At 32.7% G+C, this 15,120-nt stretch overlaps 1 protein-coding gene across 1 annotated transcript; it reads left to right on the top strand.

Moving 5' to 3' along the window:
* Positions 1-84: 84 nt before the first annotated feature.
* LOC140795412 (calmodulin-like protein 30) lies at positions 85-624 on the top strand. Its single transcript, XM_073147989.1, has one exon. It carries the CDS (start codon positions 85-87, stop codon positions 622-624), a length of 540 nt encoding a protein of 179 aa, XP_073004090.1.
* Positions 625-15,120: the final 14,496 nt, after the last annotated feature.

Here is a 15,120-nt window from a genome sequence, read left to right as displayed (position 1 = left end):
CTTACAACAGCCAAATCTCTTAGGCTTCTTCTGTAGCTGCTCAATCCTATTGTCTTCTGTATGAACACCAAACTAATCAGGAAGATGTCCCAATCGAGCTCGAGTTTTCTAAATTTTCAATACAATTTGTCCAAGCTTCCTTTAAAGCGGCGATCATTTGAAGACCGGAAATTCTCTGACCTGATGCTCACTTTCGAGCCCGACATTGAGGAGATGAAGAAAGTCTACAACAAAATTTCAGGCACAGAAGGCAAGATCAGCAGGCGGGATCTCCGGTCGCTGCTGGAGAAGCTGGGGCAAACTAATGCCACCTGCCAAGCGAAGCAAATGATGGATGCGGCCGACTTGAATAAAGATGGATTTATAGATTTTGACGAGTTCATGGAGGTGCACAAGAAGGGAGTAAAGATTAGCGAGATAAAGAGAGCATTTTTTGTGTTTGATAGAGATGGAGATGGAAGAATAAGCGCGGAAGATCTGCACAAAACGTTCTTGAGGCTGGAGGAGAAATTCACCATTGCAGAGTGCGAAACGATGGTGAAGAAGATAGATGGAAACGGTGATGGATTGGTTGATATGGACGATTTCATGAGCATGATGACTCGATCCAGGCAGAAAGCGTGAGCACTGTTCAAGAATCAAAAGAGTACTGCCCCTCTCTACTGGCAAATCTAAATGACATAAGACTATATATCTCGTTCATATTGTGGAGATGTACAAGGTTTCCACCTGAAATTTATGCTAGAGGGGCGGGCAGCTAATTAAATTTGATCGAATTCAATAAATGCAAGGTTATATAGGAGAATGTCCATGGTGTCTTAACACGGAGAATGGCATATCCATAAATGCTTGTAGTTGTTGCTTCTCTGGCTTTGATTAATCTGTGAAGGTAATATACGTAAACTTATGAGTTTTAATCGTTTTTTCGTTTGACTATAATGTGAATGACTATGACCATCCTATTAAAGTGCTTTCTTTGAGGGTCTCCTAAAAGGATTATGGTTAAAAGTACTGCATCTATCTATTTTTGCGAGTATAGTAAATGAACACGAACTATGAAAATATGATAGAAAAGTGCGATCCCAATCATAGGCGCAGGAGACACAGAGCTTTTCTTAATTGCGTGTTAATTAATATCCAAAAGATAAAATTTGGTCATCAAATTAGTTCGCTTAGGATGCTCCAAAATTGAAGCGACTATGATGCAAAGAAGCAAACGAGCTATTACACAGCGCCGGCCCTAGCACACTAGCAGCCCCTCTGCTAGGATTTAGTTCCATTTCATCTCTCTTGTAAGAGACTGGTTTGTTCGAGCTTAGCTCCACGCCATGTATTCACTCCCGGGGTAGAGATAATCATTAAGCCCGACTCTCTCAAACTCAACCCGATTCTATTCAATTTTAATCGGGCTAAATCCAACTCGACCTACGTTCGAAATGATAGTGGGAGGCATGAGTTAAGCTTTTGCCCGCCCATCTCGGCCCAAAAGCCTAACTCACTATTCTAGTCATAGATTTTTTTAATCCCACATTAGATATTTAGTAAACTAAATATTAATATATAATTATATTCTCGTGAAAGATAATTAAAATATTTTCATATAAGCCCATTAAACTTAACCAAACAAGATATAATATTTTTTATATTTAACTCATTATATTAGACTCATTATACTCAACTAAAATGCAATATCTAATGGACTAATGGGTGGTAACAGGCTAGAATATTTAAGTCTGATTGGCTGACAATTACTGCTTTCCCCTAAATAAAAAAAACTACTATATATTATTTTATTTCTAAATAAATATTTTAGTATTGAAACTATGTAATTGGAAATTAAAACTATGTTTTCTTTTTTTTTTTACCAAAAATATTTAAATTAGATTATTATAATATATAATATTTTGATCGTATTTATATATTATTAGAAATGTTGGCTTCTCCTTTCCTCTAGAAAAGAGGAGAGGTTGATATTTTCCTTTCGCTTATTTCTTTTACTTGCTGTAGTCGACCAGTTCTGGTTGGCTTGCGCTTTCGTCGGAGTGTTTTGGTGGGTGAGAGCAGGTCAGAGGAGGCCTCTCATTTTTCACCACCCGTAGGCCATATTAAGGCAATCAAGGGTATAGTAGTGAAGGATATATATGGTTACACTAGGATGAGTTGAGTCTAGTTATGAAAAAGATACATAAGATTTTGTAGCTTGGGTCATGGTATTGTGCTCCTCTCTCTTGTTTGGTACTCGGGTGAAAAAGAATATTTTTCCTTTCTTTTTTGCTGTTGTAGGTTGTGATTTTTTTACTTCTCTAGAGTGTCTTTGGTTGTCGAATCGCGACCGAACCGGAGACTCACTTTAGGCCCTTTGCTTCTATGAATCCATCTGGGCCATACTCTCTTATTATATTTTATTATCTATCCTTGAGCTTGATATTATATTTTCTTGTTATGCTGTCTATTACTTTAATCAAGCAGGAAACTTATGTTAAAATATTGTCACCCTATCCCTATCCCTATCTCATTTCATGTATTACATTATTATATATGTCGTATTAATGAATCTTTGTGCCTAGAGACTTTTTCCAAAGAAAAAAACCAACAAAGAAGCAAACATTCTGATTGAGCACCAAATCTCTTTCCGGTAGGAATCACAAAAGCTTCAATAATGCAACCTTGTTGACTGGAAAAGGTTATTCATCGATTCCCCATGCATGTCGTGATATCAGTGTAGTGTTTAAATTCTCTGTCAAAAAGCAAAAGGAAAAAAAGAAGAAGAAGAAATTCTTCGACAGAATATTGCAGTTCCTACCTTTGCTTTGGACCAGCACCACTTAAGTTAGCATAAAGATAATTCCGTTACTTGGTCCAATAAAGAGAGACGTATCTTTACTATTCTATATACCAAGTTAGCCTAGTGTCACGTGTCCATATATCCACTACCATAAAATAAAATTTCGATGAAATGTGTTAATCTTCTTTAACACCCTATATTTTTACATTCCTTATCATAATTAATCCTCGTATTTTACTTTTGTTCCTTCAAAAATATCTTACTGTCAGTTCACTAAACTAACAATTAGCATAGAAGTGAGTTAAATTAAAACACACATATATAATAACTATTAATTCCTTTTCTTTGAAGAAGACATAAACCATGCAGGAAACTCCAATGGTGATTGACTGGTGACGGTCATAGATGGACAGCAAGGATGATACCATCTTATCCTTCTAACTATTATCCAACTTAATGAGAAGAGACTCTTCCATTCTTGTCCATTTCAATCACTTGGGAAAAAAAGAGATTCGAATCAAGGAATTCCATTTAATTTCTAAGACCCACATAGATTTATTGGAGATAAGACCGAACCGTCAAAAGATCTGGCAATCCGCGTCAAAAGAATCATATATCCATCCTAAGCTTAGAAGAATATATAATGCAATGTGTTCTTGAGTATGCAGGAAGCTAACTAGCTTAAAATGTTATCAATGTATATATAGTATTTTCTACATGACAGGAGTAAAGATTTATATGGAAAAGTAATAGATGTTAAATAGACTATATTTACAGTTGTAATATTGATCTTCTTCAATAAGCTTTGTACCTATTTATCTATCTTTCAAAGGTAAAGAGAAATTTAACGGTTAATATAATTAAGAGTGTAATAGAAACACAAAAAATTGAAGTATTGTAATCGATTTAGCAGAAGATTACGTATTTCTAACTTTTTTTTTTTGCATATAGACCCTCAATTTTTTTTTCATTTATGTATATAATATTTAAAATTTTATATTTATATGTATATCCTTCAAGTCAATTGTTTTATAATTATATTATTTTAGTAATTTATCAAATAAAATACATATATGCCTTTAACCGAGAGTGATTATTATATATATATATATATCTCAGTATAAGGATATTGATATTTACTTATAATTAACTTCATGAAAGTTTAATTAATTTTATCTCTTCAATTATTTTTTAATTATTACATATATATCACTAGTTTAAGATTGATTTAAATTAAAAAAAATTGATAACGGATAGAGATAGATAATCAAATTTAAATTAAAGTATATCTCCTTAAAAGTAAATAATCAAATTTAAATTATTTAATATTAAGTGATATCTTCGATAAGTTAGATCTAATCATATCTATCACAATCATTTTTCTAAGAAAGAAATGTTTTAAAAAAAAACATATCATCCAAAAATTAGGCGCACGTAATTTAATCTTGAGAGTGTTATTGAATTATTTACCTATTTTTAACGTAAGAAAAAAAAATATATATTGATCATATACTACGTCATATAATGTTAAGTGTACTACAAATTAGGGTACAGCAACTCCATAACACTGGGCATATCCACTTAGATTAAAATTAAGGACGTGGGCTCTATCCAACATGCAACTTGCCATCATCTAATTTAATTTGAGAGCTGTACTCACTTTCCACCACCACCACCACCTTCTTCTGTATATATATATATCAATACCACCCGTACTACGCTCTCCATCACACAGCTCACCAAGTTCTCATAGAATTCAAAACTCTTCCACCATACAATGACTACTCGCGCAATTCACATACCCTCCGGGATTACCAAGGAGCAATTCAAGATATTGCTGGATAAAAATAAGGATGGCTCTATCAGTCGGCAAGAGTTGCAGGATGCATTGCAAGCTCTAGGGCTGAGGTTTAAGTGGTGGAGGGTGAGGAGGGCTATCGGTAAAGCTGACTTGAACAACAATGGCTGCATCGACGGCGACTCCGAGATTAGTGCACTCATGGAGCATGCTTGCAAACATTGGGGTGTTATGACAAGTTAAAATAGGACCTCCTATAGGTTTACTTCCCTTTGTTAATGAACTTGTGTGGTCTGCCTGCATGTCTAGGTACTTCCTCTTTTTTTTTTTTTTTTTTCCTGTTTTTGTGTGTGTGTGTGTGTGCGCACGCGCTTACTTTCTATGTCATAATCAGTAGTCATGTGTCCTAGAAGTTATGACATAGAAAATAGAAGACGCATGCAAGTGGAATCAAGTCGTTATTAGTAAATGGTGCTTGTAACTAACTAAGCTTTAATGCTTATGAAATATATTAGTGTTGGGAGTACTCTATATGTGATTCATTCCTCTATTCTCTTCATTTATCGTATTCTTATATATATACATACAACACTGCATCAATCTTGGGTCCACTTCAAGCCTTGGAAAAGGAATCGTTAAAAGCTAGAGAGGAAAGTGAATGTTGTGCCACACGTAAAAGAGATTAAAAGTAAAATAGAAGACACAAGATTTATACGAAAATCCCTCACCTCTATGGATGATATTTAGAGGTTATTTAACTCAATCTGGTGGGTTAGTTGCTCTTATTTTTCTTAAACTTGAATAGGACAATTTGAATAGGATTAGAAAAAAAATATGATGGTAAGAGATGGTTTATATCAAATGGTAAAAATACCCTTTAAAGTAAATGGACAGGGAGAGAAAAAAGATAAAAGAATGAAAATGATAGTTGATTGATGTAATGTCTTTCAACGGTAAAATAGTAATAAGATTTTATTGTTAAATATAAAATAATTGGATAAAAGAGGAGAATATATCAGAAGAATGTGTTTAAGTAGATCGTGGTAAACCCATTTTTATCTAAAACTAGTGTTTGAATACTAAACCAGTATAGTATTCACTAAATTGATTTAAAAATAAGCTTACAAACACCAAAAAGCAATGAGATCAAATCACTAGTTTCAACTCAAAAACCAAAATCCATCTACTCACCCAAATATAGGTTAACAATTTAGTTTAATGGTTGAGTATAATCATTAGCCTATGATAAAAATTCATCCGTTCAAATCCCTCCCCAGATATTAGGGTTGATAATTTGGTCGATATTTCTGCGGATAATATCCATAATTTAGGTCTACTGTTGAGCTATTGTTTTAGGGTTTAGTGTTTTTTTTTGGAAAAGTTATAAAAAAGAGGTACGCAATCCTGATTATTTATCCTTTGGATAATTAGTTTCTGCTTGAAGTAATCAATCCATTAACACTTTACATTAATTAATGAGACAGAATATTAACAAATTTATAGTGAACTGTGGACAAGGGAGATAATAGCCACGTCACACGACTCTCCTTGCGTGGACTATTGTTGTCTCACTAAATTTACATAGAGATGCTAAAATTATCAGGATGATCATTACTGTCATAGGAAATGGTTATAATGATTATAATATTTAATTAATAGTTATGTACACGTCCATATTGTGGATAATATGCCAAAAGGATTGTGCCTAGATAGTTAATTAAGCTTACGTTATATATAAACATATATGAGTATTATCATCTTTGATTTTTAATAGCATTGATTTAATTCAGACACTATTAAATTTCTACTTCTCTCTCTTAAAGGCATATGATAGAAACAAAATAGATAATGCAACTATATACAGTAATCTAAAACTTCGTTAACACGTTTGATTTCTTGTTGCAATATGCTTTGGAATAATATCCTCATGCATGATTGACGTATATACTTGGGAATATTATATATGCACTATCTGTGGTATCTTCGGGTGGAGCTTAATTACCTTAAATCTTTAAGCCGAAAGTAGAGCATAAAGTTTATATATCACAATCACATAAGCAGTCGAAAGGATGAGTATGCTGATACCACCTCCCTTACTAACTACAAGAATCTTGGGAGATATATACATATATATAGCTATGAGAGCTAGTATCGACAAACTTATCACTCAGCTAACTAGAAGAAGCTGTCCAGAAAATGCACAATAAAAATAATCTTAATCAGGTTAATTAATCTGTTCAACAAAAGCCAGCATCTTATTCGTTCCTAGCTCATTGGAATCTCGCCTCGTGTAGAAATAACTACCTTAGCTTTACTTGATTCTATTATGTTGATTAGGATACACAGAACTCGATCCATGTGCCAAGTTATTGACTCCATTTATCCATGGTACATCGTTACTAACTTCATTTGCTTATAAAAGACCTAGTTAGGAACAGAGATTTAATTATATTGAGCAACGTCAATGGCTAATATGACCTTCTGTGCTTCGATTCAGGATAAAGAATTGATAACTATCTTTTACAATTTTTGTTTTAAAAAGTTCTAATTTTTGTATTCCAACCATCTTAGCAATCTATATGTCTGTCTGGCAACCAGATAAGAAAAAGTTATGATAAGAGTTAAAATAATAACTTATCTTGGGATAATATAATATTTCATACCAATTCTTTTTAAGTGTTTGGTTGAAAAATTAGAATAAGTGTTGGATAAAAATATACAATAAGAATGATATTTAATTATAATAGTGAGGATAAGAAAATAAAATAAAATAAGTTGATCTTATTGTCCTTTTCCTAGTTTTATGTACATTACATATATATATTTTTTTTAGAAAGAAGGAAAATAGGTTTAAATTAAATATAAATTATTTGTACTGTTATATTATTCTTTCATAATTATTTTAGAATTATTAGACAAAAATTAATTTGACTTAATTCACTATAATTTACACAATATATAGACACCATAATAAGTAGCGTGAAAAATAAACATTCCGTATTAAACAGTTTTACTATAAATATATTTTAACGTTACTAAGTATATTATAGCCTTATTACAATCTGAGTACATGCATGTGATTGTTCATCCTATAAGATAGTGACATAATACGTTTTCTTTTATTCCAGTCAAAATTTGGGATAGAGTTAACTCAGAAAATTCTATTTATCTTTCCATTCTTTTCAACACTTACTCATTTGGCACTGATTTCTAAGATAAAGATTGATGATTTATGGAGGATAAAACTTTTTATCCCACTTGGCCAAACAGCGTCTTAGACGCAATCAAGTAATTAATCTCATTATGGTGCCAACTGCCACGTGAAATGGCATGCAATTAATTTTATAGGCTACAAAATTTCTTGTGGTTCGAGTCAAATAGAAATATATCTATTCCTAACGTAGGAGAATAAAGCAACGCGTCCTTGAGTATCCAACAATCTACCTCACGATGCCCGTTGATTTAATTTGAAGTATCTTCTAAATGGAAAAGTGATAAATGTTAATTAGACTATATTTCTAACAATAATCTTTTTAATGTAAGAAATCATATACATTGATAACATTATTTGCTACAATGTTAATTGCACTCCAAATTAGCTCCCACATAAAAATCTTTCTCATATATATATATATATATATATATATATATATATATATATATATATGTATCCACTTTGCTTGTAGGACGTGGGCTCCATCCAAACGTGAAACATGCATCATCTAATTTAATTTGAGTGCTCTTCCATCTTACCATGAGAGACTGAGTATAATGGAAAGAGTATCACTCACACGATCGACTTAAAGTATAATTAAACATAAAATAATTATATTTAAAAAATGAATTTCTTATTTTAAGAATAATAAAAATTAAAAACTATATATATATATATATATATATATATATTCTAGAATTGAGAGTGAACCAGTGAAAAACTCATAACAATAAGCACGCATGTTATGATCACGTCTCAAAATGACATCATAACACGTACGTGTATTGACATCAGATTAGCTTCCACTTGTTAAAAAAGAAGAAGATTAGATTCCACTGCATGAGCCACAGTAAAGAGATAAGACTGCATATTAATCGCCAAATACGTGTCTCACTATAAAAGGCATCTCCTTGCCATATATGCCACTGGCCTGCCGATAAATGGCCCATTTATATCTCCTCCGTAGTCACCACTCCCATAGCAAAAGCAAAAGAAACAAGCATCGATCGATTGATCTTAATCGGTATGATTACCTTGTTGGGCCCCGGCGACGGAAAATTCCTCCGTCGTCCTGTAGGTGAGAAAGTCAGGATGACGAAGCAGCAATTCGCGCAGTGGCTGGCGAGAGCGGATGCAAATGGCGATGGCATCATCAGCAGGAGCGAGCTCCGGCGAGCACTCAAGTCGCTTGGCCTCGACCACGCGTGGTGGAAGGCGCGGGGGGCGGTAAACAAGGTCGACCTCAACGATAACAATGCCATAGACTCTGACTTGGAATTTATGATTCTGATCGAATACGCAGCTACGCACTGGGGGATCATCGTCAATGATAAATGAAACCATGCACGCACACTATGTGTGATATGGCTCTACCCTCCTTTGTGTGATCTAATAATTGAACGTCGTTAAGGGCAACTAAAGTACGTTCTAGCTAGCTGCTTTGTATCGTCTGCTGTTTTTATTGTCGTCAATGTAACTATCTTAATGTGCTTATATATATATATATATATATAGAGAGAGAGAGAGAGAGAGAGAGAGAGAGAGAGAGAGAGAGAGAGAGATTTAGATATAGATAGATATAAATGTCATGAAAGGTTTGATTTAGTACGTTTGGAATGATTAATCTCGTTGGCACGTAGTTGGTTCCTTCGTGTATTTCATTGAGTAGTTGTTTGCAGTTTGCCGTTTCGGCTTTCCCTGTGAGAATTGGGTTTATTTGCAAAGGAGGTTTGATGCGGATAAGGAAAACAAATGTTACGAGGATGGCACGTGGAACCTTGATTTCTCTTAGGTTTTTTAGCAAATTATTTTTAAAATATAATTTTTATTTATGTGATATATCTAAATTTTATGTATGAACATATGCACAAGTTATGAAAAATTATGAGATGTTTGAAGTGAAAGATTAAATTTAAAATTAAAGTATTCAAAGCAATTTTGTAATTGTTATTACAATGCTCAAATGGTGTAATGATGGTCAAAACAGTATAAAAAATCACTAAGAACACAGAAATAACAACTCAACATTTCGAACACATTTTTCCGAGAAAGAAAAAAAATAATAGGCATTCAAGCACATTCAACGGGTTTTGCGGGTGTTCCAACGACCTTGGCTGATTTTACTTGGATTTTAGTTTATCTCTATTTATCTTATCTATAAGAGAATCGTGGAGAATATTTAAAGAGATATTTATGTTATCTTATCTCTAAGAGATATTATTTATTAAATTAGATATCATATTTAAAAAATCAATAGTTCATTATATTGAGGTTACCTTTTAGAGGTTATTGAAGATTAATTTTTAACTTTAAATAGAATGTCGAATCGTTCTCGACTTTACGTATCTATATCATATCTAGAAGAACTACGTCTCGAAGGTTACTGAGACGGAAAGATCAACCTTGAGGGTTACTGAGGTTTGGAAACCTATTATGAGAAGCAGTGTGTCGCGGGGTATAGTGAGCAAGGTTGGTACAGATTGAGTAGTGTGGATTGAAGAGCGATCTGTAAGTTTCTTGTTAACTGCTACAAATTTTAGTGATTGGTTTTCATCCGAGTTTGGATCCGTGATTTTTTATCTGATTTTAAATTTTTTTACATAAAACTTTTGTGTTTGCAATCATCTTTTTCACGTTTTATTAGTTTATGTCAAATGGTGAAAATACCCTTTTAAGTAAATGGATGAGGGGGAGAGAAAAAGATAAAAGAATTAAAATGATAGTTGATCGATCTAATATCTTTCAAAGGTAAAATATTAATCAGATTTTATTGTTAAATGTAAAATAATTGGATAAAAGAGGAGAATATATCAAAAGAATGTGTTTTAGTAGATTGCGGAAAACCCATTTTTATCTAAAACTAGTGTTTGAATACTAAACTAGTTTAGTGAATATGTTTATCTAAAACTAGTGTTTGAATACTAAACTAGTTTAGTGAATATTTTTATCTAAAACTAGTGTTTGAATACTAAACTAGTTTAGTATTCACTAAATTGGTTTAAAAATAAACTTATAAACACCGAAAGACAATGAGATCAAATCACTAGTTTCAACTTAGAATCCCAAATCCATCTACTCACAAATTTAGGTTAACAATTTACTTTAATGGTTGAATCTAATTATTAGCCCATGATAAAAAAAAGTCATCCGTTCAAATCCCTCCCGAGATATTAGGGTTAATAATTTGGTCTATATTTCAGCGGAGATTTTATATATCCATAATTTAAGTCTATTGTTGAGCTATTTTTTGGAAGCGTTATAAAAAAGAGGTAGGCAATCCTGATTATTTATACTTTGGATAATTAGTTGCTGCTTGAAGTAATCAATCCTCTACCACTTTACATTAATTAATCTGACAGAATATTAAAAAAATTATAGTAAAGTGTGGACAAGGGAGATAATAGCCACGTCACACGACTCTCTCGTTGCGTGGACTATTGTTGTCTCACTAATTGTATATAGAGATGCTAAAATTATCAGGATGATCATTACTATTATAGGAAATGGTTATAATGATTATAGTATTTGATTAATAGTTATGTACATAATCATATTGTGGATAATATGCCGAAAGGATTGTGCCTAGATAGTTAAATAAGCTTACGTTATATATACACATATATCAGTAATATCATGTTTGATTTTTAGTAGCATTGATTTAATTCAGACACTATTAAATTTCTACTTCGCTCTTCTAAAGGGATATGATAAAAAAAACAGATAATGTAACAATATATAGTAATCTAAAACTTTGTTAACACGTTTGATTTCTTGTTGCAATATGCTTTGGAATAATATCCTCATGCATGACTGACGTATATACTTGGGAATATTATATATGCACTATCTGTGGTATCTTCGGGTGGAGCTTAATTACCTTAAATCTTTAAGCCGAAAGTAGGGCATAAAGTTTATATATCACAATCACATAAGCAGTCGAAAGGATGAGTATGCTGATACCACCTCCCTTACTAACTACAAGAATCTTGGGAGATATATACATATATATAGCTATGAGAGCTAGTATCGATAAACTTATCACTCAGCTAACTAGAAGAAGCTGTCCAGAAAATGCACAATAAAAATAATCTTAATCAGGTTAATTAATCTGTTCAACAAAAGCCAGCATCTTATTCGTTCCTAGCTCATTGGAATCTCGCCTCGTGTAGAAATAACTACCTTAGCTTTACTTGATTCTATTATGTTGATTAGGATACACAGAACTTGATCCATGTGCCAAGTTATTGACTCCATTTATCCATGGTACATCCTTAATAACTTCATTTGCTTATAAAAGACCCACTTTGGAACAGAGATTTAATTATATTGAGCAACGTCAATGGCTAGTATGACCTTCTGTGCTTCGATTCAGGATAAAGAATTAATAACTATATATCTTTTGCAATTTTTGTTTCAAAAATTTCTAATTTTTGTATTCCAACCATCTTAGCAATCTATAGGTCTTTTTGGCAACCAGATAAGAAAAAATTATGATAAGAATAAAATAATAACTTACCTTGGGATAATATAGTTTTTCATCCCAATTTTTTTAAGTGTTTGGATAAAAATATAGATATAGTATTTAATTATAATAGTAGGGATAAGAAAAATAAATAAAATAACCTGACCTTATTGCCCTTTTCCTAGTTTTATGTACATATTTTTTTAGAAAGAAGGAAAAAATAGAAATGATTTATACAGTTATATTATTCTTTCATAATTAATTTTAGAATTATTAGGCAAAAAATAATTTAATTTAATTCACTATAATTTACACAATATATAGACACCATCCTATGTAGCGTGAAAAATAAACATGCCATATTAAAACAGGTTTACTATGAATTTATTTAAAACATATTACCTAGTATATTATAGCCTTATTACGCATCTAAATTGGGATAAGGATCGTTCATCCAATAAGATAAAGATTAATGATTTATGGGGGATAAAACTTTTTATCCCACTTGGCCAAACAGCATCTTAGACACAATCAAGTAATTAATCTCATTTTGGTGCCAACTGCCACGTGAAATGGCAACTAATTTTATAGGCTACAACATTTCTTATGGTTCGAGTCAACTAGAAGTCTATCTATTCCTAACCTTGTAGAATAAAGCAAAGTGTCCTTGAGTAGCCTACAATCTACCTCAAGATGCCCGTTGATTTGATTTGAAGTATCTTTTAAATGACAGGAGAAAAGATTGATATGGAAAAGTGATAGATGTTAATTAGACTATATTTCTAGCAATAATCTTTTCAAAGTAGGCAACCATATACTGATAACATTATCTGCTACAGTGTTAATTGCACTCCAATTAGCTCCCATATAAAAACCTCATATATATATATAATCCACTTTGGTCTGTAGGTCGTGGGCTCCATCCAAACGTGAAATATGCCATCATCTAATTTAATTTGAGTGCTCTTCCGTCGCACCATGAGAGACAGTATAATTGAAAGAGTATCACGCACACGATGGACTTAAAATATAATTAAACATAAAAAATAATATATATATATATATATATATTTTTTTTTTTAATTATATAAAATTCTTATTTTAATAATAATAAAGTTTTAATATATATATATATATTCTAAATTTGGAGTGAACCAGTGAAAAACTCATAATAGTAAGCATGCGATCACTTCTCAACATGACATCATAACACGTACGTGTATATGACATCAGATTAGATTCCACTGCATGAGCCACAGTAAAGAGATAAGACTGCATATTAATCGCCAAAGACACTCGAAAAGGCATCTCCTTGTCATATATCATATATGCCACTGGCCTGCCTATAAATAGCCCATTTATATCTCCTCCGTAGTTACCACTCCCATAGCAAAAGCAAAAGAAACAAGCATCGATCGATTGATCTTAATCAGTATGCATACCGTGTTGGGCCCCGGCAATGGAATCGACCGTCGTGAAGGGGAGAAAGTCAAGATGACGAAGCAGCAATTCGCGCAGTGGCTGGCGAAAGCGGATGCAAATGGCGATGGCAACATCAGCAGGAGCGAGCTCCGGATAGCACTCAAGTCTCTTGGCCTCGGCCACGCGTGGTGGAAGGCGTGGGGGGCCGTCAACAAGGCCGACCTCAACAATAACAATGCCATAGACTCTGACTTGGAGATTTTGATTCTGATCAAATACGCAGCTACGAACTGGGGGATCATCGTTACTGATGATGAATGAAACCATGCATGCACACTATGTATGATATGGCTCTACCCTCCTTTGTGTGATCTAATAATTGAACGTCGTTAAGGGCAACTAAAGTACGCTCTAGCTACCTGCTTTGTATCGTCTGCTACTTTTATTGACGTCAATATAACTATCTTAATGTGCTTATATATATATATATATATATATATATATATATATATATATATATAGATGTAGATCTAGATATAAATGTCATGAAAGGTTTGAGTTAGTAAGTGTGGAAAGATTTATCTCGTTGGTACGTAGTTGGTTCCTTCGTGTATTTTCTTTGTGAGTAGTTGTTGCAGTTTACCTTTTCGACTTTCCCTGTGAGAATAGGTTTATTTGCAAAGGAGGTTTGATGCGGATAAGACAAACAAATGTTACGAGGATGGCATCTCGTGGAACCTTGATTCATGTGTCCTAAAAGTTATAATCAGTAGTCATGTGCCCTAGAAGTTATGACACGTTAAGTATAACACGCATCCAAGTGGAAGTTATGACATGTTTATGTAAGATTTTAAGCAAATCTAATTAAATTATGTAAGTTACTAAGATAATTTTAATTAAGTCATGTAAGCCACTAAGGTAAATTAAATTAAGTAATATAAGTCTTTAAGACAAATCCTAATTCGAATTATATAAGCCTTTAGTGCTAAGTCCGAGTATAACGCATTGTACCCAACATATATATATATATATATAAAGAGGCCGAGCTTTATTAATTTAAGTATCTAAGCATTGAGAATTAATTAAGTTTAATAATTTTCTTATTATTATATTTACCATTTTTATCGTAGCCATTAAATCATTTTTATCTTCATAAGAGTATATCGAAACCGTAGAATCCTTCTAAGCACACAAATCCTAGCCACCACCTTTCTCCAGCAACTACCTTACTATACGACCGTCCACCATCACCTTTGGCCATCCGTCGCCCTCCGACAACCGCTGCAATATCGGATATTTACCGTTCTACCTGTTATAACCTTGCTCCATTATTATATATATATTAATTTTTTTTCATCAAGACCTCCAATTTATGTGAAACTAAAGCTATTAGAACTCTAACTCACGAGGCTACCACCATCTAGATTTTTATAATTTTA

The sequence above is a fragment of the Typha latifolia genome, chromosome 1 (assembly GCF_019914945.1).
Source record: "Typha latifolia isolate L0001 chromosome 1, TyphaL0001v2, whole genome shotgun sequence".
Lineage (NCBI taxonomy): Eukaryota > Viridiplantae > Streptophyta > Magnoliopsida > Poales > Typhaceae > Typha > Typha latifolia.
This window is presented reverse-complemented; position numbering and strand designations above follow the sequence as displayed.